This window comes from Ranitomeya variabilis, chromosome 2 (genome assembly GCF_051348905.1).
Source record: "Ranitomeya variabilis isolate aRanVar5 chromosome 2, aRanVar5.hap1, whole genome shotgun sequence".
Taxonomy (NCBI): Eukaryota; Metazoa; Chordata; class Amphibia; order Anura; family Dendrobatidae; genus Ranitomeya; species Ranitomeya variabilis.
The window spans coordinates 275,429,972-275,456,648 of record NC_135233.1 but is presented as its reverse complement, the minus strand read 5'-3'; the positions used below and the strand labels follow the sequence as shown (position 1 = coordinate 275,456,648).

The 26,677-nt window shown below is 46.3% G+C and overlaps 1 protein-coding gene across 1 annotated transcript in view; it reads right to left on the bottom strand.

Annotated features, from left to right (window-relative positions):
• The window catches only part of LOC143805509 (START domain-containing protein 10-like), a 33,020-nt gene extending 6,876 nt beyond the window's left edge, over positions 1-26,144 (bottom strand). The window contains exon 1 of the mRNA XM_077284956.1: positions 25,741-26,144. Within this exon, the coding sequence (XP_077141071.1) occupies positions 25,741-25,902 (162 nt within the window). The 5' untranslated portion in view covers positions 25,903-26,144. The remainder of the gene's footprint in view (positions 1-25,740) is intronic.
• Between the last annotated feature and the right edge of the window lie 533 nt (positions 26,145-26,677).

Sequence of the window (26,677 nt, the reverse complement as noted above, 5' to 3'; positions counted from 1 at the left end):
GCTTGTGCTGTAGCGATTTCCACTGTCCAACACCACCTTTTTTTTGCAGGGACAGTGGAGGCAAGATTTCTGTGCAACAGCTCTGTAGCTTATAAGGCTCCCTGATCGCTGCGTTGCTGTGTGTACGCCGCTGTGCAAACCAACTGCTTTTTTAAAAGCAAAAATCCTGTTGCTCCTTCCTTTCTGCACAGCTATCTTGTTTGTTTGTCCTCATTTTTTGTGTGCAGCAGTCTTTTTTATTGCTGCCTGCCATACTTTTCAGAGATTATTGTAGGGAGATAGTAAGTGTAGTACAGTCCCTTTTTTTTTTTTTTTAATTATCTTCCAGCCACTTTCAGCCCCTGAAACTATGTAGTGTAAAACAGAGGGCCTGTATTGTTCTGCACTGTCCCACACCTAAGAAGGGAGATTTATATTGCCAAATCAGTGCATCTGTGCCAGTGCTGTCTGTGGTATCTGTCATTCATGTTGTGCCACAGAAACTATACTGTGATATAGTGGGCCTGATTAAATCACTTGTCTCCCATATAAAAAAAAAATTAAATAAAGGGAGAATAATATTGCCAAATCTGTGCATCTGTGCCAGTGCTGTCTGTGGTATCTGTCAGTCATTTTGTGCCACAGAAACTATACTGTGATATAGTGGGCCTGATTTTTCCCTGCATTCTCCCACACATAAAGAGGGAGATTTCTATTGCCAGTGTGTGCATCTGCGTCACTCCTGTTAGTGGCATATCTGCCAGCCTCTTTCTGCCAATCAAACTGTATAGTGTAATACAGTGGGCCTGATTTTTTCCTGCATTCTCCCACACCTAAAAAAGGGAGATTTAAATTCACAACAAGATTACGTACACCTTCTACCTGGTTGTACAGGACCACATAACGGTTGTTAGCTTGGTTTCATTTTTCCAAGAATGAGGAAGTCTGGTGGAAGAGGTCGTGGCCGTGGGCGGTCATTGCCAGCTGGTAATGATGGTAGTGGTGGTGGTCGTGGAGCATCAGGTGGTCGTGGGAAAAGCAATATAGACCCTAAGTCTCGAGTTGTTGAGCCAGCGTCATCGTCTGGCTACACAAGGCCTCGAACGCTCCCTTTTCTGGGAGTAGGAAAACCGCTTTTAAAGCCGGAGCAGCAGGAACAAGTTTTGTCTTTCCTTGCTGACTCTGCCTCTAGCTCTTTCGCCTCCTCCTCGGAAAGTGCAAAATGTAAAAGCAGCGCGTCGTCAGTGGATGTTCCCGGTCAGGGACAAGTCGCTTCCTTGTGTTCTTCACCCAGAACAGAGAAGGATGCGTCAGGCGACACAACAGGTTACTCCATGGAGCTCTTTACACATACCGTTCCTGGGTTAGAAAGGGAAATTGTTAACAGGCCATGCCCATTACAAGATGAATTGGACATGGAGTGCACAGATGCACAGCCATATTATTATGCAGTTCCTTTGACTCAGATCAGAACATTGCCCTCGCAGTGTACTGATCCAGAATCTGACCCTGATGAGACTATTAAGCCCCGTCATGAACGCTATAGCACCGGCTTACACGGTGACCCAGAGGAAGGTGCCCAGGACATAGAAGAGGAGGTCATAGATGACAGTTGTTGACCCCGATTGGCAGCCATTGGGCGAACAGGGTGCAGGCGGCAGTAGCTCTGAAGCAGAGGAGGAGGAGGAGCCGCAGCAGGCATCAACATCGCAACAGGTTCCATCTGGCAGGCCCGTATCTGGTCAAAAACGTGTGGCAAAAACAAAACCAGTTGTAGGACAGCGTGGCAATCTGGTTAAAGTAGCTCAGTGTGCAATGCCTGAAAAGGTATCAGATAGTAGGAAGAGTGCAGTCTGGCATTTTTTTAACCAAGATCCAAATGATCAAAGTGCAAAGTCATCTGTAAGAAATGCTCAAGGACCTTCAGCAGAGGTCAGAATGTTAAAAATCTAAATACAAGTTGCATGCGTAGACTTTTAACCACCATGCACTTGCAAGCCTGGACTAACTACCAAACATCCCTTAACATTGTAGCACCCTCTCACAATGAAGCTAGTCAGCAATGCTACATCCCTTCCCTCACTGTAAGCCCACCGTTTACCACACCACCTGCAGTAAATGTGGCGGTTTCGTCGCAAGGCCAAAACAGTCAGGGAATCACCAGGTTCGTGGTAGGAAACACTGTATGTAGGGCAACAGCAAGAATACCATCACCAACCCTCTCTCAGTCTGCCTTGTCCACCGGCACCCCCGCTAGTTCCACCCTATGCAGCTCACCCTACATGAGACTCTCGTTAGGAAAAGGAAGTACTCATCCTCGCATCCGCGTACACAGGGTTTGATCGCCCACATTGCTAGACTAATCTCGTTAGAGATGATGCCCTACCGGTTAGTTGAAACCGAAGCTTTCAAAGCCCTGATGGACTACGCTGTACCACGCTACGAGCTACCCAGTCAACACTTCTTTTCGAGAAAAGCCATCCCAGCCCTCCACCAGCATGTAAAAGACTGCCTGAGTGCATGGACAATGCGATCTGTGAGTAGAAAGGTGCACCTGACAACAGATGCATGGACCAGTAGGCATGGCCAGGGGCGTTACGTCTCCATCACGGCACACTGGGTTAATGTGGTGGATGCAGGGTCCACAGGGGACAGCAATATTGGGACAGTTCTTCCTAGCCCACGGTCTAGGAAACAGTTGGCTGTAGGCGTTCGTCCCTCCTCCTCCTCGTCCTCCAGCAGAAGCGAGAGCTCGCCCACAGACCGCAGTCGCACGACCACTCCATCCGCAGCTGGCACTGTTGCACACGAGGTGTCCCATTATGGAACAGCTAGTGGCAAGCGTCAGCAGGCTGTATTGGCAATGAAGTGTTTGGGCGACAACAGACACACCGCGGAAGTTCTGTCCGAGTTCTTGCAGCAAGAAACTCAGTCATGGCTGGGCACTGTACATCTTGAGGCAGGCAAGGTAGTGAGTGATAATGGAAGGAATATTATGGCTGCCATAGCCCTTTCACAACTGAAACACATTCCTTGCCTGGCTCACACCTTCAACCTGGTGGTGCAGTGCTTTCTGAAAAGTTATCAGGGGTTACACGACCTGCTCCTGAAAGTGCGCAGACTTTGCTCGCACATCCGCCGTTCGCCCGTACACTGCAGCCGTATGCAGAACCATCAGCGGTCTTTGAAACTTCCCCAGCATCGCCTAATCATTGACGTTGCAACAAGGTGGAACTCCACACTGCACATGCTTCAGAGACTGTGCGTTCGCATGCTGTTATGTATTTGTGGGAGGATACACATACACGGGTAGGCAGTTGGATGGCAGACATGGAGTTGTCAGGTGTGCAGTGGTCGAAGCTACAAGACCTGTGTCAAGTCCTTCAGTGTTTTGAGGAATGCACACGGCTGGTTAGTGCAGACAACGCCATAATAAGCATGAGCATCCCCCTAATGCGCCTGCTGATGCAAAGTTTGACGCACATAAAGGAGCAGGCGTCTGCAGCCGAGGACGAGGGAAGCCTAGATGACAGTCAGCCATTGTCTGCTCAGGGAAGTCTACAGGACGAGGTGGGGGGCGAAGAGGAGGAGGAAGAGGAGGATGATGGGGATGAGTATTTTTTGGATGAGGAAGCTTCTCAGGGGGCAACAGAAACTGCTGGCGTTGCAAGGCCGGGTTCAGGTTTTTTGAGGGAGACAAGTGACGTTGATTTGCCCGAAAGTGCTCCTCAACCCAGCACATGCACTGATTTGACAACTGGAACATTGGCCCACATGGCGGATTATGCCTTGCGTATCCTCAAAAGGGACCCACGCATTATAAAAATGATGACCGATGACAATTACTGGTTGGCCTGCCTCCTTGATCCTCGCTATAAAGGCAAATTGCAAAATATCATGCCACATGAGAACCTCGAACAAATATTGACAACCAAACAAGCTACTCTTGTAGACCGTTTGATTCAGGCATTCCCAGCACCGGTGATGGTGCTCACACGAGCTGCAGGGGGCAACAGGGCAGAGGTGTTAGAGGTGCACAAATCAGAAGTGGCGTTGGACAGAGTGGTTTTCTGACCAGGTTGTGGAGTGATTTCGCAATGAACGCAGACACGACAGGTACTGCAGCATCCATTCCAAGTGACAGGAGACAACATTTGTCCAGTATGGTTACTAACTAATTTTCCTCCATTATCGATGTTCTCCCTCAACCGTCATTCCCCTTTGATTACTGGGCATCCAAAATAGACACCTGGCCTGAATTGGCCGAATATGCATTGCAGGAGCTTGCCCAGCAGCTAGTGTGCTATCAGAAAGAGTATTCAGTGCTGCTGGTTCAATACTGACCGAAAAAAGGACTCGTCTGGCGAGCCAAAATGTTGATGATCTAACCTTCATTAAAATGAACCACTCATGGATTTCTAATTATTTTGCCCCACCTTTCCCGGCTGACACCTAGCTTTCCTGAAAAAAGGTCTTGCTTTGGGACTGGTGTTACTGACTGTTCCAATCTCTAAATTTGCAGCTGATGTTTGTACAGCATACGACATGTTTACACCTCCCTAAATGGCCTAACTCCCCCCACGGGGCCGTGGTCTCGCCACTTGTCGCAAGCACCCGTCAGAGTGCCGTTTGTCTGAAGAGGTGGGTGTGCCCACTTTTGGTCGACTGCACTGCCACTGGGTCCCTCATAGTACAATGAAGTGTCTCTGGCGGTGGTGGCACGCACCCAACGTCAGACACACCGTTGTAACATGAGGGGCCCTGGGCCTGTACCGCAGGCCACGAGAGAGTGTCCCCCCCAGCTCAAACAGTGCTCTACCACTTGCAAAATTATCTCTCGCTGCTCCACCACTGTTTAGTCTATGCGCTGAAATCCTTCAATGCCTGGCACTGACAATAACAATATGTTGACATGTATGATGCTAGTTAAAATAGGCAGGGGCCCTGTCCTACTTTTACACCAGTAAATACTTTGCGCCAAATTACAATGTCTGAAAGTCAGCATAGGAGCCCACCCCTGTACCTAAGTATGGCACCTTTTTTTTTTTTTTGCGAGACATTAACATCTATTTAGTTTTTTGGAGTACTTACTGTCTGAGGTCCCTCCTTCCAATTGTCCTCCGCCGAGCACACCAATGCTGCCTGTGTACCCCTGCCACATAATGGAAGCTGCATAGAGCCTATTTTATTATTTTAGGCCTACTAAGTCTGTCTGCGGTCCCTCCTTCCAATTGTCCTCCGCTGAGCACACCAATGCTGCCTGTGTACCCCTGTAGCCTAATTTAAACCGCATCGAGCCTGCTTTATTATTTTATGCCTAGGAAGTCTGTCTGCGGTCCCTCCTTGAAATCGTCCTCCGCTGACCACAACAATGCTGCCTGTAGCCTACTTTAAACTGCATAGAGCCTACTTTCTATTGTAAGCCTACTACCTGTGTGTCTCGGACAGTCCAATCCTTGCAGTTGTCCTCCACTGAACAAAGCTATGCCGCCTGTGTACTCCTGTGACCAATTGTGAACTGCATTTATCCTTACTTATTTGTGCCTAGTAACTGTGTAAGCCTGTCATAACAGTTGTCCTCCACCACAGAACCCAGCTATGCCACTTGTGTACTCCTTTTACCAATTTTGAACTTAATATAGCCTTCATTTTTATTTTAGGCCTACTTCCTGTGTCAGAGCAACTAATTACACATGCCCTCCTCCGCTGAACCACGCTATGCCACCCGTGTACTCCACTTACCAATTTTGAACTGCATTTTGCCTAATTACTTATTTAGGCCTACTTATTGTGTCTGTCTCCCATTACAGTTGTCCTCCACTGTACAAAGCTGAGCTTCAATCTTCAGGCTCTCATTAAGTAGTTGTTGTTAATATGTGTGGTTGGGGCCTACTAACGGTGTCTGCCGCTCCCTTGTGTTGTCCTTCACTGTACAAAGCTGAGCTTCAATCCTCAGGCTCTCATTAAGTAGTTGTTGTTAATATGTGTGGTTGGGGCCTACTAGCGGTGTCTGCCGCTCCCTGGTGTTGTTCTCCACTGTACAAAGCTGAGCTTTAATCTTCAGGCTCTCGTTAAGTATTTGTTGTTAAGATAACAGTGCAGTTGGCCTACTATTTTGTTTGGGGCCTACTAACAGTGTCTGCCGCTCCCTTGTGTTGTCCTTCACTGTACAAAGCTGAGCTTCAATCTTAAGGCTCTCATTAAGTAGTTGTTGTTAATATGTGTGGTTGGGGCCTACTAACGGTGTCTGCCGCTCCCTGGTGTTGTTCTCCACTGTACAAAGCTGAGCTTTAATCTTCAGGCTCTCATTAAGTATTTGTTGTTAAGATAACAGTACAGTTGGCCTACTATTTTGTTTGGGGCCTACTAACGGTGTTCTCCAAGTTTACTTGCCTGAGCTTCAATCTTCAGGCTCTCATTAAGTAGTTGTTGTTAATATAACACTGCAGTTGGCCTACTAGTGTGGTTGGGGGCCTGCTAACGGTGTCTGCCGCTGTCTTCTGTTCTCCACTGAACAGAGCTGAGGTTCAATCTTCAGGCTCTCATTAAGTTGTTGTTTATATAACACTGCAGTTGGCCTACTATTTTGGTTGGGCCTAGTAACGGTGTCTGCCTCACCTTGGTGTTGTCCTGTGTTATTTTCCAGAGCTTCAATCTTCAGGCTTTCGGGCTAGATTTGTAATATTAAACTGCATTGGGCCTACTAGTGTGGTTGGGCCCTTAAAACGGTGTCTGCCGCTCCTGGGTTGTCTACTCCACTGAACAAACCAATGCCGCCTGGTTAGTCCTGTTACCAATTTTGAACTGCATTTAGCCCACTTTATTATTTGGGCCTATATCTGTGTTTCCTCCTCATCCTGCCCATTGCCCAGCCAGTGCTAGATGAGTCTTGTGGTACATTGACCCAGACCACTACATTCCCCTTGCACGCTACACAGCCACAATCTGACCCTGCTGAAAGTCAGGCTCCCCTTCCCGCATACTATACCACCTTACACAGGGACAAAGAGGAAGGTGCAGATGAAAGTGCAGGTTCCTTCATCAGGTGGGGGGGCATACTCGTTGACGACGTCACAGGCACAGGGCCCCTCAGAGTACGCAGAAGTGTCGCTGCCGGTGGGAGGCGCCCCCGCCGTGCAAACACACCGCCGTACTTTGAGGGGCCCTGTGCCAGTGCCAATGCGAACGAGTGGGCCCCCCCTGCTTGCTCAGGATCACAGCACTTGCAAAGTTGAAATACTTACCTCTCACTGCTCCACCGCCGTGACGTAGTCCACGTTTCCTGGGCCCACTATAAACTTGAACCAGCCCTACCCCCCACAACTTTAGCCAAATGACCCCCAATTTCCAATGCCCAACTATTATTATAAAGTTAATTAAGATTGACAAGCTTCAGAAACAAGAATGGATGTTTTTGCCATTAAAATGGGCACTGTAGGTGTTTTCCTGGCCCCCACTCACTGCCGACTATGCTTCCCCATTGACTTGCATTGGGTTTCGTGTTTCGGTCGATCCCCGACTTTTCGCGATAATCGGCCGATTGCAATCGACTCGACTTTTGAGATAGGCGGGTTTCGCAAAACCCGACTCGACCCCCAAAAAGTAAAAAAGTCGCTCAACCCTACTCATAGGTGCCCAGAACAGCTCAGAGAAGAAAAAGGTTGTCTTACTAATCAATAGAAAGCTGCTGAAAAAAGTTACAAAATTAACCAGCCACATATGATGTGAGCTATAACCCCTTCCCAACCAGGCATTTTATATTTATGCACATCATTTCCACCCCTCAACGAAGAGCCATAAGATCTCGATCAGTTTCTTCTCTTCCAGGTTGCTCTGTTGACAAGGACATCCCTGTCGACCTAATTCTGATTGACAGCCGGCTCCCCGCTGCTTGTGGGAATCCGGCTGTCAATCAGTACGATATCTTCAGTGATCAACTATTGACAGAGCAGCCTGGAAGAGAAGAAGATGCCCTTTACCGACCTCCGCCGTACTATTACTGCAGAGGTCGGGTCCCCTGCTTTGATGTGGGCTCCGGTCACATGATCGGGGGTCAGCGATGCGTAGGCATAGTAACCAGAGGTCTCCTTGAGGCATCTATGGTTACTGATGCCGGATTGCTGTGAGCGCCACCCTGTGGTCGGCGCTCATAGCAAGCCTGCAATTCAGCTACATAGGAGCGATCTGATGATCGCTGCTATGTAGCAGAGCCGGTCAGGCTATGCCAGCTTCTAACCTCCCATGGAGGCTAGTGAAGCATGGCAAAAGTAAAAAAAAAAAAAAAAAAAGTTTAAAAAAAATTTTTTTTTTGTTTTTTTTTTTTTTAAATATAAACGTTTAAATCACCCCCCTTTCGCCCCATTCAAAATAAAACAATAAAAAAAAAAAATCAAACCTGCACATATTTGGTATCGCCGCGTTCAGAATCGCCTGATCTATCAATTAAAAAAAACAAAACATTAACCTGATCGCTAAACAGTGTAGCAAGAAAAAAAATTTGAAACGCCAGAATTACGTTTTTTGGGTCGCCGCGACATTGCATTAAAATGCAATAACTGGCGATCAAAAGAACGTATCTGCACCAAAATGGTATCATTAAAAACAACAGCTCGGCACGCAAAAAATAAGCTCTCACCCAACACCAGATCACGAAAAATGGAGACGTTACGGGTATCGGAAAATTGCACAATTGTTTATTTTTTTATTTTTTAGCAAAGTTATTTTTTTCTACCACTTAGATAAAACGGAACCTAGACATGCTTGGTGTCTTTGAACTCGTAATGACCTGGAGAATCATAATATCAGTTTTAGCATTTTGTGAACCTAGCAAAAAAGCCAAACAAAAAACAAGTGTGGGATTGCACTTTTTTGGCAATTTCACCGCATTTGGAATTTTTTCCTGTTTTCTAGTACACGACATGCTAAAACCAATGATGTCGTTCAAAAGTGCAACTTGTCCCGCAAAAAATAAGCCCTCACATGGCCATATTGACGGAAAAATAAAAAAAAGTTATGGCTCTGGGAAGGAGGGGAGCGAAAAACAAGAACGCAAAAACGGAAAAGGGCAAGGTCTTGAAGGAGTAAAAGAGAGGTCAAATGAAGCAGAAGTGTGACAACTGTCTGTTGGTATAAATTTCTGTTTTCCGTATATTTACTGGTGAATATACACACACACACACACACACACACACACGTTTCATTCTCTGATAATGTATACACACATATAGCCACACCAAAACAAAACATAAATTGCAAATTATGAAAAAGTGGAAATAGAATTTTCCTGCAGCATCTTTGGACTTGTCACCCATTGCGCAAATCTGGGACGTCATTGGTCAGAAATTGCAAAGGAGGTTGCCAAAAGTGGATCTTGATGATTTGTCAAAGTACATTCAGCGTGGCAGAACATTTCTCAGGTAGCCATTAGTACACACCTCGGTATGCTAAAAAATTAAAGCTAAATGTACTATTTCTGCGTGTCGTGCGAATGCTTGATCTATCTGTAATAAAAATTAAAAAAATAAATAAATCTTGCAAATTTCCCACTGGCCAGTGGTTTTTTTGTTTTAACTAATTTCCTGTTTCAGGAAACAGCACATGGACATGGCCAAAATAGTCAGACCCACACCCTACGTTTTCTATGAATGCATCTAATGAGCATATGACATCACCTATTCTGATTGGTGGATCCTGTATTAGGCCTCCTTCACATGTCAGTGTCTCCAGCACGTGTGGTGACAGTTTTCACATGTACTGGAGACACTTACACATGTAGACCCATTCAAATGTATGGTCTGCGCACCTGTCAGTGTTTTTCGATGGAACGTGTGCAAAACACATTGACATATCTGGTTTTTGTCGGCAGCACAGTCCGCAAAACATCTCACACATGTGCACATTGATGACAGCCATGTGTCATCAGTGTGACACATACCGGCACCTGGGAAAAGTAGTACAGTTAGCACTGTTCCCGGGTCTTGAATGCAGCTCATCATTGTCGCCTGGTCTCCCTGCGATCAGTGATGCAGATGACACTTGTGGTCAGCACCACCGGCTCTGTATTGCGCTTATAAAATAGATTTAAAAAAATAAATAAAAATTAAAACTGTGAGGTCACCCTTAGGGTATGTGCACACGTTGCGGAATTTGCTGCGGATTTTTCCGCAGCGTACTTGGAAAATCCGCAGTGCAAAACCACTGCGGTTTTCACTGCAGATTTTCACGCGGTTTCTTCTGCGGGTTTTCAACTGCACTTTCCTATTGGTGCAGGTTGAAAACCGCTGCGGAATCCGCAGAAAGAAGTGACATGCTACTTTTGTTTCCGCGTGGAATTTTCCGCAGCATGTGCACAGCGTTTTTTTCCCCATAGGTTTACATGGTACTGTAAACTTAGGGAAAACTGCTGCGGATCCGCAGCGTCAAATCCGCTGCGGATCCGCAGCGTGTGCACATACCCTTAATTTTCCTAACCAGCTGAGGGAAAGCCAACAGCTGCTGTTAATATTCTGGGAAGGAGCCAATAGCCATGAAGTTTCCCAGGCTATTAAAATAAGCTCACAGCTGTTTGCTTAACCTTTATTGGTTATTATAGGGGACCCCCCCTTTCCAAAAAAATGATGTGGTTTCCCCCCTATATTTACTTAGCAGAAAAGACGAAACAGACATCTGGGGGTTGATCTTAATAGGCCGGGACAGGAACATGGATATTGGCTCCATCCCAGACTAAAAACATCAGATCTCAGTCACCCCAAAAGTGGTACATCCATTAGATGAGTCAATTTTGGAACTTATCCTTCGTTCTTCGTACTTGCCCTGGTGCGGAAGCAAGTGGGGTAATAGTTGTGGGGTTGATGTCAGCTATTTTTGGATCACTTACATAAAGCCCAGGGGTTAGTAATGGAGAGGTGTCTATTAGACACCTCCATTATTAACTGCATAGTAAAATTTAATAGAGACACAGAGTAAAGTATTTTAATCAAAAGAAACACTCGCCGACCCCCTTTTACCCATTAACACAAAAAAAAAAAAAAAAAATTAAAAAGCAAAAAGTTATAGTCACCTTTCCACCGATAATCCATAATGCTCCTGTTCCACGATGATCCCCAACTCAGCTACATCTAGATGCTGTGGTGAGCGATGTCATCAGTGATACGACTGTTCTCTACGCCAGCTGGAACACACTGAGCTGAGCGTGATAACCACTGCCTATGACCAGCGGTAACCTTAATGACGTCACAGCCGTCTACATGCAGCCGCGTTGTCACTGCTGGCGTAGTGAACGGTCGTATCACTGATGTTACCACTCACCACACCATCTGGATGTAGCCGAATTGGGGATAGACATGGGGCATGAGTATTATGAACTATCGGTGGAAAGGTGAGTATTGCTTTGCTTTTTTATTTTAAATTTTTGGTTAATAAATGGGTAAAAGAGGGTCGGGGAGTGTTTATTTCAATTAAAGGATTTTACTCTTTCTGTATGGTGTTAGCAATGGAGGTGTCAAATAGACACCTCTCCATTACTAACCTCTCCATTACTAACCTCTGGACTTGATGTAAGCGAACAAAAAAAAATAGCTGACTTCAACCCCACAACTATTACACCACTTGCCACCGCACCAGAGCAAGTGGGGAGATCGGAGGCTAAGGTCGGCGTCACACTAGCGAGTTTTACGGACGTATGAGCGCATAAACTACGTCCGTAAAATAAGCATTACACACGGCCCAATGATTCCCTATGTCCCAGCTCCTATCAGCCGTATTTTACTGATCCGTATTATACGGTCTTGTACGGCCGTACAAAATCGCAGCATGCTGCGTTTGTCACCGTATTGCGCAGGAGGGGGGGGGGAAGAAAAAAAAAAAAAAAAAAAAAAAAAAAAATCGCCAATGAAAGTCTATGGGGGCGAGAAAAATACGGATTCCACACGGACCAGCAGTGTGACTTGCGAGAAATACACACCGGTGTTAGTGAAAAGCCGGTAATTCAATTGCCGGCTTTTCATTTCTCTTTCCCAAACCCGACACGATATGAGACATGGTTTACATACAGTAAACCATCTCATATCCCCTTTTTTTTGCATATTCCACACTACTGTTAGTAGTGTGTATGTGCAAAATTTGGGCACTGTAGCTGCTAAAATAAAGGGTTAAATGGCAGAAAAAATTGGCGTGGGCTCCCGCGCAATTTTCTCCGCCAGAGTGGTAAAGCCAGTGACTGAGGGCAGATATTAATAGCCTAGAGAGGGTCCATGGTTATTGGCCCCCCTGGCTACAAACATCTGCCCCCAGCCACCCCAGAAAAGGCACATCTGGAAGATGCGCCTATTCTGGCACTTGGCCACACTCTTCCCACTCCCGTGTAGCGGTGGGATATGGGGTAATGAAGGGTTAATGTCACCTTGCTATTGTAAGGTGACATTAAGCCAGATTAATAATGGAGAGGCGTCAATTATGACACCTATCCATTATTAATCAAATTGTATGAAATGGTAAAAAAAAAAAAAAAAAAAAAAAAAAAACACACATTATTAAAAAGTATTTTAATGAAATAAACACACAGGTTGTTTTAATATTTTATTGCTCTCTCAATCCACCTGAAGACCCTCGCTCTGAAAAATAATAAACCAACAATATACATACCTTCAGATGGTCTGTCACGTCCCACGAAGTAAATCCATCTGAAGGGGTTAAATCATTTTACAGCCAGGAGCTGTGCTAAAGCACTCCCGTAAACCCCGGGTTCTGAAAGGAAAGCAGGATGATCTGTACTTACCTTGAGTTGCGGTGATGCGCCCTCTGCTGGATGAACTCATGAACTGGAGCCTTGGAAAAGTTCCCACGCTCGAGTTTAATAATGTGTGTGTGTGTTTTTTTTTAACCATTTCATACAATTTGATTACCGTATATACTCGAGTATAAGCCGAGATTTTCAGCCCAAATTTTTGGGCTGAAAGTGCCCCCTCGGCTTATACTCGAGTCACGATCGGCGGTGGGGTCGGCGGGTGAGGGGGAGAGGGCGCTGAGGCATACTTACCTAGTCCCGGCGTTCCTGACGCTCCCCCTGCCCGTCCCACGGTCTCCGGGTGCCGCAGCCTCTTCCCCTGAGCGGTCACGTGGGACCGCTCATTAGAGAAATGAATATGGACTCCACTCCCATAGGGGCGGAGCCGCATAATTCATTTCTCTAATGAAGCGGTGCCGGTGACCGCTGATAGAGGAAGAGGCTGCGGCACCGAAGACCAGCTGTCCGGGGGAAGGAGCGGGACGCCGGGAGCAGGTAAGTATGTCATATTCACCTCTCCTCGTTCCACACGCCGGGCGCTGTCTCCATCTTCCCGGCGTCTCTCCGCTCTGACTGTTCAGGCAGAGGGCGCGATGACGCATATAGTGTGCGCGCCGCCCTCTGCCTGATCAGTCAGTGCGGAGAGACGCCGGGAAGATGGCGCCGAGGAGCTGCAAGCAAGACAGGTGAGTATGTGTTTTATTATTTTATTGCAGCAGCAGCAGCACAGCTATGGGGCAATAATGGACGGTGCAGAGCACTATATGGCACAGCTATGGGGCAATAATGGACGGTGCAGAGCACTATATGGCACAGCTATGGGGCAACGGTGCAGAGCACTATATGGCACAGCTATGGGGCAATAATGGTGCAGAGCACTATATGGCACAGCTATGGGGCAATAATGGTGCAGAGCACTATATGGCACAGCTATGGGGCAATTATGAACGGTGCAGAGCACTATATGGCACAGCTATGGGGCAATAATGGTGCAGAGCACTATATGGCACAGCTATGGGGCAATAATGGTGCAGAGCACTATATGGCACAGCTATGGGGCAATAATGAATGGTGCAGAGCGCTGTATGGCACAGCTATGGGACAATAATGGTGCAGAGCACTATATGGCACAGCTATGGGGCAATAATGAATGGTGCAGAGCACTATATGGCACAGCTATGGGACAATAATGAACGGTATGGAGCATCTTTTTATTTTTGAAATTCACCGGTAGCTGCTGCATTTTCCACCCTAGGCTTATACTCGAGTCAATAGGTTTTCCCAGTTTTTTGTGGCAAAATTAGGGGGGTCGGCTTATACTCGGGTCGGCTTATACTCGAGTATATACGGTAATAATGGATAGGTGTCATAATTGACGCCTCTCCATTATTAATCTGGCTTAATGTCACCTTACAATAGCAAGGTGACATTAACCCTTCATTACCCCATATCCCACCGCTACAGGGGAGTGGGAAGAGAGTGGCCAAGTGCCAGAATAGGCGCATCTTCCAGATGTGCCTTTTCTGGGGTGGCTGGGGGCAGATGTTTGTAGCCAGGGGGGGCCAATAACCATGGACCCTCTCTAGGCTATTAATATCTGCCCTCAGTCACTGGCTTTACCACTCTGGCGGAGAAAATTGTGCGGGAGCCCACGCCAATTTTTTCCGCCACTTAACCCTTTATTTTAGCAGCTACAGCGCCCAAATTTTGCACATACACACTACTAACATTAGTAGTGTGGAATATGCAAAAAAAAAAAAAAAGGGGGATATGAGATGGTTTACTGCATGTAAACCATGTCTCATATCCTGTCGGGTTTGGGAAGGAGAAATGAAAAGCCGGCAATTGAATTACCGGCTTTTCACATATATCGCGCTGAATTAAATATAAATACAGAATATATATATATATGTTTTACCGAACATTTGAGCCCATAAATCCATTAGATGTCGGTTTTGCAAGCCTGCGAGAAAATATCGCAGTACGGATGCCATACGGATTACATATGGAGGATGCCATGTGCAAAATACGCTGACACACCCTGCCTACGGATGACATACGGATCACTATTTTGGGAACATTTCTTCGTATTACGGCCGTGTGACGCCGGCCTAAGTGTCAGACTTAACGCATCTAATGGATACACCATTTCTTGGGCAGCTGAAAGCTGATGTTCTTAGTCTGGATGGAGGAAAATATCCATGGCCCCATGCCAGCCTATTACTATCAGCCCGCGACTAAGGGTATGTGCACACGCTGCGGATTTTGCTGCGGATCCGCAGCGGTTTCCCATGCATTTACAGTACCATGTCAAGCTATGGGAAATGAAATCCGCAGTGCACATGCTGTGGAAAAAACAGCGCGGAAACGCAGCGGTTTATTTTCCGCAGCATGTCAATTCTTTGTGCGGAATCCGCAGCGGTTTTTCACCTGCTCCAATGGGAAACTGCAGGGGAAAAACCGCAGCGGAAACCGCAATAAAAACTGCGATAAATCCGCAGTAAAAACCGCAGCGGTTTTGCACTGCGGATTTATCAAAACCGCTGAGGAAAATTCCGCAATGGAATCTGCAACGTGTGCACATTGCCTTAAGCCTTTGCTGGTTTGTAAATATAGGGGGGGGGGGTGTTCCACACTTTTTTTTTTGAGGGGGGAGGGGGTCCCCCTATAATAGCCAGTAAAAGCTAAGCAAACAGCTGTGAGCTGTTATTAATAGTCTGGGAAGCTTCATGACTATTGGCCCATTCCCAGAATATTAACACCAGCCCTCAGTTGTCAGTTTTCCCTTAGTTAATTAGGAAAATTAAGGGGGACACCACAGTTTTTTTTATTTAATTATTTTATACGTACAATACACTGACAGAGGTGCTGGCTACAAGTCTCATCAGTGTCGCTGGTCTCCCTGCAATCAGCAAGACCAGGCACCAATGACGAGAGCTGCATTCAGCAGTCGGCGCCTGGGAACAGTGCTAACTGTACTGCTTTTCCCACGCGCCGGTACGTGTCACACTGATGCGGCACATGAACACGGATAGCACCAGTACCGGAAATATTAGGATGTGTGAAGGGGGCCTTATAGAGATGTTACCTGTCATTGTATCCTGCCTCTGATGATATCAAAGCCTTGCTGAAAACTCTTTATCGAAAGGACAGGATGAACGGGTCTAAAAAGTCTCAGTGGCCAGTGTGAACATTGCAAGATTACAAATTTTGCTTCTTTTTAATAAATGATCATGGTATGAAAAAAAAAAACAATGCCAATTGAAAGATCAATAAGTACATACATCACCCAAGCCTAATTTGAACAATAGGTCATTTTCTGATGACCTCCTTATAAAGAGGCGCATTAACGCTTGGTGCATAGGTCCTGTGCTGCGGACTTCACAGATTATTAAAACACAGACATGTGACCCTTTGGTTGTAATCCGCTCTCCAAAAACTGCGGAGTACAGACTATCCACCACAGCTCTGCACCTTCATTTCACTTATCATTAGGTCGCCAGCATCAAAACTTGACACGTCAACAGTTTCCTCATTTCCACATTGTAACATCTCGGCATTGCACTAAATCTAGTATTGTAATGTGTGAGGGCATCATATACTGTATGTAGGCATACAGTCACACATACAGTAAGTGTCTACAGCCATCCACAGACACGACAGCTCACCAACGGCCACATTATTTCTATAGGGGGAGATAAACTGCTGGCAGATGACATGGCTTATCTGGTAGACACAAGGTCAGATGGATAATAAGAAACAAACATTTTTATCTATTACGGGTTTCGACTGTGAGAGATGTTCACTGAGCAAAAATTTTAGATCACGCAAACACCATCCCAGGTGGTTGCCAGCTGCCAGGGCTCACCGAGGTCTCACTACAGCCTATCAAAGAAATGGTTGACTCATTGATGGCATAGCACTTCTGTGATGTCTGATCATCATATGGCCATATCATGTGGGTCCACATCTGCCACGCTGACCAGGATCTGCAAGGACTGCTCTTATTGGCTTCCTCTATTGCTCTTCCCCCACTGACTCCTGATTGTACCTGTTCTTCTTTCCATTATTTGATCAGCCCATCTGGCACCAAACATTTACGTGAAGCAGCGATACGTACATTTCTGTAGGTATTAGCACTCTGCTTGTGCCAGGGATCTGACAGCCTAATGTTGCCTACTACATTTACTTAGCCTGCGCTTGTCCGTTTTCATATGAATAGTTTTTTTTTTTTTTTTTTACAAAACCTTTAACCCCTTAATCCCGTTTGACGTACTATCCCGTCAAGGTGACCTGGGACTTAATTCCTGGTGACGGGATAGTACGTCATACGCGATCGGCCGCACTCACGGGGGGAGCGCGGCCGATCGCGGCCGGGTGTCAGCTGCCTATCGCAGCTGACATCCGGCACTATGTGCCAGGAGCGGTCACGGACCGCCCCCGGCACATTAACCCCCGGCACACCGCGATCAAACATGATCGCGATGTGCCGGCGGTGCAGGGAAGCATCGCGCAGGGAGGGGGCTCCCTGCGGGCTTCCCTGAGCCCCCCGCAGCAACGCGATGTGATCGCGTTGCTGCGAGGGTCTTACCTCCCTCCCTGCAGGCCCCAGACCCGGATCCAAGATGGCCGCGGATCCGGGTCCTGCAGGGAGGGAGGTGGCTTCACAGAAGCCTGCTCAGAGCAGGCACTGTGAAGCAGCCTGCACTTCTCGCAGATCGGTGATCTGTCAGAGTGCTATGCAAACTGACAGATTACCGATCTGTATTGTCCCCCCCTGGGGCAAAGTAAAAAAAGTAAAAAAAAAAATTTCCGAATGTGTAAAAAAAAATAAAAAAAAAAATATTCCAAAATAATGAAAAAAAAATATATATATTATTCCCATAAATACATTTCTTTATCTAAATAAAATAAAAAAAACAATAAAAGTACACATATTTAGTATTGCCGCGTCCGTAACGACCCGACCTATAAAACTGGCCCACTAGTTAAGCCCTTCAGTAAACACCGTAAGAAAAAAAAAAAAAAAACGAGGCAAAAAACAACGCTTTATTACCATACCGCCGAACAAAAAAGTGGAACAACACGCGATCAAAAAGACAGATATAAATAACCATGGTACCGCTGCAAACGTCATCTTGTCCCGCAAAAAACAAGCCGCCATACAGCATCATCAGCAAAAAAATAAAAAAGTTATAGTCCTGAGAATAAAGCGATACCAAAATAATAATTTTTTCTATAAAATAGTTTTTATCGTATAAAAGCGCCAAAACATAAAAAAATGATATATCGCTGTAATCGTACTGACCCGACGAATAAAACTGCTTTATCAATTTTACCAAACGTGGAACGGTATAAACGCCTCCCCCAAAAGAAATTCATGAATAGCTGGTTTTTGATCACTCTGCCTCACAAAAATCGGAATAAAAAGCGATCAAAAAATGTCACGTGTCTGAAAATGTTACCAACAAAAACGTCAACTCGTCCCGCAAAAAACAAGACCTCATGTGACTCTGTGTACTTAAATATGGAAAAATTATAGCTCTCAAAATGTGGTAACGCAAAAAATATTTTTTGCAATAAAAAGCGTCTTTCAGTGTGTGACGGCTGCCAATCATAAAAATCCGCTAAAAAACCCTCTATAAAAGTAAATCAAACCCCCCTTTATCACCCCCTTAGTTAGGGAAAAATAAAAAAATTAAAAAAAATGTATTTATTTCCATTTTCCCATTAGGGTTAGGGTTGGGGCTAGGGTTAGGGTTTGGATTACATTTACGGTTGGGAATAGGGTTGGGATTAGGGTTAGGGGTGTGTCTGGGTTAGGGGTGTGGTTAGGGTTACTGTTGGGATTAGAGTAAGGGGTGTGTTTGGATTAGGGTATCAGTTATAATTGGGGGGTTTCCACTGTTTAGGCACATCAGGGGCTCTCCAAACGGGACATGGCATCCGATCTCAATTCCAGCCAATTCTGCGTTGAAAAAGGAAAACAGTGCTCCTTCCCTTCAGAGCTCTCCCGTGTGCCCAAACAGGGGTTTACCCCAACATATGGGATATCAGCGTACTCAGGACAAACTGGACAACAACTTTTGGGGTCCAATTTCTCCTGCTACCCTTGTGAAAATACAAAACTGGGGGCTAAAAAATCATTTTTGTGAAAAAAAAAGAATTTTTATTTTCACGGCTCTGCGTTATAAACTGTAGTGAAACACTTGGGGGTTCAAAGTTCTCACAACACATCTAGATAAGTTCCTTGGGGGGTCTAGTTTCCAATATGGGGTCACTTGTGGGGGGTTTGTACTGTTTGGGTACATCAGGGGCTCTGCAAATGCAACGTGACGCCTGCAGACCAATCCATTTAAGTCTGCATTCCAAATGGCGCTCCTTCCCTTCCGAGCTCTGTCATGCGCCCAAACAGTGGTTCCCCCCCACATATTGGGTATCAGCGTACTCAGGACAAATTGGACAACAACTTTTGGGGTCCAATTTATCCTGATACCCTTGTGAAAATACAAAACTGGGGGCTAAAAAATCATTTTTGTGAAAAAAAAAAAGAATTTTTATTTTCACGGCTCTGCGTTATGAACTGTAGTGAAACACTTGGGGGTTCAAAGTTCTCACAACACATCTAGATAAGTTCCTTGGGGGGTCTAGTTTCCAATATGGGGTCACTTGTGGGGGGTTTGTACTGTTTGGGTACATCAGGGGCTCTGCAAATGCAACGTGACGCCTGCAGACCAATCCATTTAAGTCTGCATTCCAAATGGCGCTCCTTCCCTTCCGAGCTCTGTCATGCGCCCAAACAGTGGTTCCCCCCCACATATTGGGTATCAGCGTACTCAGGATAAATTGGACAACAACTTTTGGGGTCCAATTTATCCTGATACCCTTGTGAAAATACAAAACTGGGGGCTAAAAAATCATTTTTGTGAAAAAAAAAAGAATTTTTATTTTCACGGCTCTGCATTATAAACTGTAGTGAAACACTTGGGGGTTCAAAGCTCTAAAAACACATCTAGATAAGTTCCTTATGGCGTCTACTTTCCAAAATGGTGTCACTTGTGGGGGTTTTTAATGTTTAGGCACATCAGGGGCTCTCCAAACGCAACATGGCATCCCATCTTAATTCCAGTCAATTTTGCATTGAAAAGTAAAATAGCGCTCCTTCCCGTCCGAGCTCTGCTATGCGCCCAAACAGTGGTTTACCCCCACATATGGGGCATCGTCGTACTCAGGACAAATTGCACAACAACTTTTGTGGTCTAATTTCTAATCTTACCCTTGGGGAAATAAAAAAATGGGGGCGAAAAGATCATTTTTGTGAAAAAATATGATTTTTTTATTTTTTCGGCTCTGCATTATAAACTTCTGTGAAGCCCTTGTTGGGTCAAAGTGCTCAACACACATCTAGATAAGTTCCTTAGGGGGTCTACTTTCCAAAATGGTGTCACTTGTGGGGGGTTTCAATGTTTAGGCACATCAGGGGCTCTCCAAACGCAACATGGCGTCCCATCTCAATTCCAGTCAATTTTGCATTGAAAAGTCAAATGGCGCTCCTTCTTTTCCGAGCTCTGCCCTGCGCCCAAACAATGGTTTACACCCACATATGGGGTATCAGCGTACTCAGGACAAATTGCACAACAATTTTTGGGGTCCAATTTCTTCTCCTACCCTTGGGAAAATAAAAAATTGGGGGCGAAAAGATCATTTTTGTGAAAAAATATGATTTTTTATTTTTACGGCTCCGCATTATAAACTTCTGTGAAGCACTTGTTGGGTCAAAGTGCTCACCACACATCTAGATAAGTTCCTTAGGGGGTCTACTTTCCAAAATGGTGTCACTTGTGGGGGGTTTCAATGTTTAGGCACATTAGGGGCTCTCCAAATGCAACATGCGTCCCATCTCAATTCCAGTCAATTTTGCATTGAAAAGTCAAATGGCGCTCCTTTCCTTCCGAGCTCTGCCATGTGCCCAAACAGTGGGTTACCCCCACATATGGGGTATCAGCGTACTCAGGACAAATTGTACAACAACTTTTGGGGTCTATTTTCTCCTGTTACCCTTGGTAAAATAAAACAAATTGGATCTGAAATAAATTTTGTGTGAAAAAAAGTTAAATGTTAATTTTTATTTAAACATTCCAAAAATTCCTGTGAAACACCTGAAGGGTTAATAAACTTCTTCAGAGTGGTTTTGAGTACTTTGAGGGGTGCAGTTTTTAGAATGGTGTCACACTTGGGTATTTTCTATCATATAGACACCTCAAAGTGACTTCAAATGAGATGTGGTCCCTAAAAAAAAATGGTGTTGTAAAAATGAGAAATTGCTGGTCAACTTTTAACCCTTATAACTCCGTCACAAAAAAAAATTTTGGTTCCAAAATTGTGCTGATGTAAAGTAGACATGTGGGAAATGTTACTTATTAAGTATTTTGCATGACATATGTCTGTGATTTAAGGGCATAATAATTCAAAGTTGGAAAATTGCGAAATTTTCAAAATTTTCGCCAAATATTCGTTTTTTTCACAAATAAACGCAAGTTATATCAAATAAATTTTACCACTAACATGAAGTACAATATGTCACGAGAAAACAATGTCAGAATCGCCAAGATCCGTTGAAGCGTTCCAGAGTTATAACCTCATAAAGGGACAGTGGTCAGAATTGTAAAAATTGGCCCGGTCATTAACGTGCAAACCACCCTCGGGGCTTAAGGAGTTAATAAAAAGTTTTTTTTTTTTTCTGGAATGTGCGGTTTTAAAGGGATTCTGTCAGCAGGTTTATGCTACCTCATCTGAGAGAAGCATAATGTAGACGAAGAGACTGCGATTCCAACGAGGTATCACTTAGATTACTGGGTGCAGCGATTCTGACACTAACCAGTTTTTAGATTTAGCAATGCAGCAAAGCTGAGAAAGCTAGCCCCGCCCACAGCAGGCTCAGTATATACAATGTCCATAGATAGTAAGCTGCTTATCATACGTGGGAGGGGGCGTGGCCGATTGGTGTAGTGCAGGCAACGCTAAGCACAAGTGATAAAACCTTCACTAAAAGTAAAACACCAGCACACAGGGTAATAAAGGACACATCATTCAACTCTGTGTCTCAGCCCTTATCTCATGCTGTCTTCAAATTATATAGCAAAAACCTGATGACAGGTTCCCTTTAAGAGCTGAAAATGTTCTTATAACGTTTGCCTTTTTTTACATGATGCATAGAGCCTAAATTAAATATCTTTTTCATATTGCTATACTTTTTTCTAATATCAGAGGAAAATGTAAGGAAAACAAAAGGGAAGCCCAATATAGTTCTGTCTTTTACATTTCTTTCAGAATTATTTTAAGACCTCAGTCACTGACATACATTTTAAACTCTGTTTCCCTATCCGTTACATTTATATTTAATGGGTTTTTTTTGGTTTTTTTTTAATAAAAGTAGGGCTAAAATAAAAAAATCTGGAGTACTGACAGTGGCTTCCTTGGTATTTTTTAATCAAGTTCACACATTTATGACCATATGGGGAGGCACAAAGACCTTTGGATGGCATTTTAACATAAAAATACATTTATTTTAATTGTCGCCGACTTCCCCAGTAATTGCATGAACTGCAGAGCAGATCTGGGTCTGCTGAGGCCAACAGCTACTGCTCCCTCCGGCACAAAGCAATAACATGTCAACTCTTTCAGCATTTTTGCTGCAGATTTCACCCACGCTAATGAGTGAGGAAAACAAAATGCATGTAAAAACCGCAAAAAAAATCAAGTAAAAAAAAAGACGCATAAAAAAGTGCACATTTTAAGCAGCGTTTTTCCTACCAACACATCAGGACTTTTAGCAGAATTTTCTGCTGCAAATCCTGAACGTGTGCACATATCCTATAACTTGCTTGCAGAGTCAAAGGCAGACAGTGATATTTTTTAAGACAGGCAGTGCACATGTAAAGTAGTATTCCCATGCATTTTAGCATCTGCTGTGCAGATCAGGTTACAGCCTTGAATCAAAGAGTCTTTCAGTACACCACTACAGCTTGGAGGTGACACCACACGGGCCGTTTCAGCTACAAAATTTACATAGCTAAGAATCGCAACGGTGTAATTTTGCTACAGAAATGCTGCTGATTCACCGCAGATTTCTGTCTCTGCATTGCAAAGAGTGAAATGTGCTGTGAAAAGCAGCGGCATAAATTGACTTTTTTTTTTTAATGGAGTTTGGGTATGAGATTTTAGAAAAATGTATCCACAACGCTGGATTGAAAATCTGATGAGTATCCAACCCACGTGGGCGCACCTGAATATTAGGGCTTTCAAGATGCTGAAGTTGAAATGGTTAAAAAACAAAGAGCCGGCCATAGCAGAAGTGTTGTTAGCAAGTGCAGAAAACAGTTCCCTGCTAGCAAGGTACAATAAACCCAATGTGCAGTAGTGCAGGAGGCACAGAAGATGCCATAAAGATAAGGCCAGCACGCCATAAAGTACAACTCTATGGAGATTTTTGGCAGTTTTGCACTTCTCTCTGATCAGCCCTATTGGGCCGGTTTTTCGCTAGGTGCCGTCTGTGACAGTCGCCCTGTATCATCAGAAGCTGGGGACGTACATTATACAGCACAGGGGGCTCGGTGCCGGGAGCGCAAACATCACGACTTCCTCTATTTTTGTGTCGAACTTCCTGTACAGTCACAGAAAATGAATTTATTTTACTGCATTTCAACAACTTCCTCTGAAAAGTATAAGGCAGACTCCACACAAAGCTTTTCTTTTTCAGTCAGTCAGGTTTTGGGGTTTTTTTCCCCCAAAACCCACCATCCTGGCCTGGAAAACTGAAATAAGTCCGTCAGCCCTGTTCATACACAGCAGTGATGGCACGCCATCAGCCGGGCAACAAACTGATTCTAAGTGCCAGAGAGACAAAATCCTGTTTCACCCTACTGACCTGGGCACAGATGGCAGAGACCACAGATCTGTGACATGGAGGAAGCATTGATCACAGTGATTTTCTACCTTGAAGTAGCAGAATAACAGCGCTGCAGGGTCAAGGAATGAAAAATGCCATGCTCTTTTCTAAGCTTCTACCTATAGTGAGGTCAGGAGACCCAAGTGCCTGAAACCATTCAGCTCTCACTACATTTCCATATCCTGGCACTGAGCTAAAGAGCATCTGTCATCATTGTTCACAAAACTGCATGCATAATTAAAGGGATTTTCCACCCCAGGGCAAACTTTCAGCAAACAGTGCCGGATACGGAATACTAACAAATGTGTACCATACCCACTGTTAGGATTTAGCTCTGCTCGCCGATCTGAGCAGTTGTGATCACAAGTATGTGATTTTAACCCTTGTGGTCATGAGCAGACAAGCTTCTCATCGATGTGGATCCGTTCAGTTTACTCAACTATATGCCGTCATATTAAACAGAGCGGAGGTGGGAACCAGGAATATAGGAGCAAAGGGTCATAAGCAGTTGGCGGGTTTGTTTTAAAGGAGTTTACAAGAGTTGGGGGCTTCACAGAGTCCCTTTAGAGAAGATTACACAACCATTGTGACAATTCATGTGCAGGACTGAACTGTGCAATCTGGGGGCAGATCGGCTTCGCATCCAGGTGACGGCTCCATGGAAGGCAATTAGTGTCTATAGATGTGAACTATGGACGTGAATGAGTCAGAGGCCGATCAGTGCCTGATACTGGGAGCACGGGGAGAGGAAGGACAGCGGACTGGTATCCGGGCGTATACAGGTCATGTACATGACACCGGCACAGTGGTCTCCTGTTCATGTCACTGTACACAGTCTGTAGCCGCCTGGGTATGGGGAGGACCCGCTCCTCAGAGGGCATTCTGCAGCCGTCTTGTGGCACTGATGCCTCCATGTGTAGGAGCGCCTCCTGCTGGTCTCTGACAGTGCCACAGTCAGAAAAGGGACAGAGACCACAGCGGCTGAGCCACGTGTTCTAGAGGCAACACCCATCACCTAAGAGCCCACCACCACACAGCACTGAGCACCCAGGTCAGAGCCGCCCGTCACCCACGTCAGAGCCCACCACCACCAGCATCCGTCACCCACGTCAGAGCCCACCACCACCAGCATCCGTCACCCACGTCAGAGCCCACCACCACCAGCATCCGTCACCCACGTCAGAGCCCACCACCAGCATCCGTCACCCACGTCAGAGCCCACCACCAGCATCCGTCACCCACGTCAGAGCCCACCACCAGCATCCGTCACCCACGTCAGAGCCCACCACCAGCATCCGTCACCCACGTCAGAGCCCACCACCAGCATCCGTCACCCACGTCAGAGCCCACCACCAGCAACCGTCGCCCACGTCAGAGCCCACCACCAGCATCCGTCACCCACGTCAGAGCCCACCACCAGCATCCGTCACCCACGTCAGAGCCCACCACCAGCATCCGTCACCCACGTCAGAGCCCACCACCAGCATCCGTCACCCACGTCAGAGCCCACCACCAGCATCCGTCACCCACGTCAGAACCGCCCACCACCAGCATCCGTCACCCACGTCAGAGCCCACCACCAGCAACAGTCACCCACGTCAGAACCGCCCACCACCAGCATCCGTCACCCAGGTCAGAACCGCCCACCACCAGCATCCGTCACCCAGGTCAGAACCGCCCACCACCAGCATCCGTCACCCACGTCAGAGCCCACCACCAGCATCCGTCACCCACGTCAGAGCCCACCACCAGCATCCGTCACCCACGTCAGAGCCCCCCACCAGCATCCGTCACCCAGGTCAGAGCCGCCCACCACCACCCGTCACCCAGGTCAGAGCCGCCCACCACCACCCGTCACCCAGGTCAGAGCCGCCCACCACCACCCGTCACCCAGGTCAGAGCCGCCCACCACCACCCGTCACCCAGGTCAGAGCCGCCCACCACCACCCGTCACCCAGGTCAGAGCCGCCCACCACCACCCGTCACCCAGGTCAGAGCCCACCACCACCACTCATCACCCTCCGCTCACCTTCACTGTGTGCACCAGGCAGCCCTTCCCGCTGGGGGGCTTCATCCACACCCCGATGCCCGGCTTGCTGTAGTAACTGCTCCAGCCCTCGCTGGACTCGCATTGTGCCTGGAAGGACAGGAACAGGGAGTCATCGGGCACCTCGGGCACCTCCCGGGCCATGGCGTGACTAGTACTGAACGGAAGCGTCTTCTCCAGCTGTGAGGACGGCGGGTCCTGTGCCCGCTGCAGCCGCCCGGAGACCGCGTCACATGAACAGCTGCTGATGCACGATCGGTCGCCGCACTCCCAGGGTCCGCGCTGCGCTCCGTCCACCGGCTGCTGGGACAATACAGGTAATAACAGGTGTCAGGCTGCGGAGTCACCGCCCTGGCAGCTGCTGACCACGCCCAGTGCAGGCGCCCGGCGCTGATTGGTCGGTACGTAACCGGCTTTTCTTCCCCTTCTCTCCGAAGTTCAGAGTGTGACACGGTTGTCATGGTGATAATGGGGGGAGGTCCAGGTAGTGCCTATGGGATGGCCCCTCCAGGCTAGTGAGTGCTGCTATGTGCACAATGCCAGCATGTGACAGAAAGGTGACCGCGCAGCGCACTGATTCCGAGACTGTTGTTTTCATGACATATTGTACTTCATGACAGTGGTAAAGTTTGGTTGTTATTATTTGCATTTATTTATGAAAATATGAAAAAAAATTGACAAAAAAAAGGAAAATGTAGCAATTTTCAAACTTTTAATTTTTATGCCCTTAATGACCGCAGATACACATTAAGACGGCGATGGGGAATACGGGAATAGCGCCACCCGGTGGTGATTCCTGCGTGGTGTCAGCTGTACATGACAGCTGACACCATGCTGTATCAACACTCGCCAGTTTTGTGACCAATCGGGGCCAGTTAACTGCTTAAATACCGCGGTCAATCGCGACCAGGGGTGAACC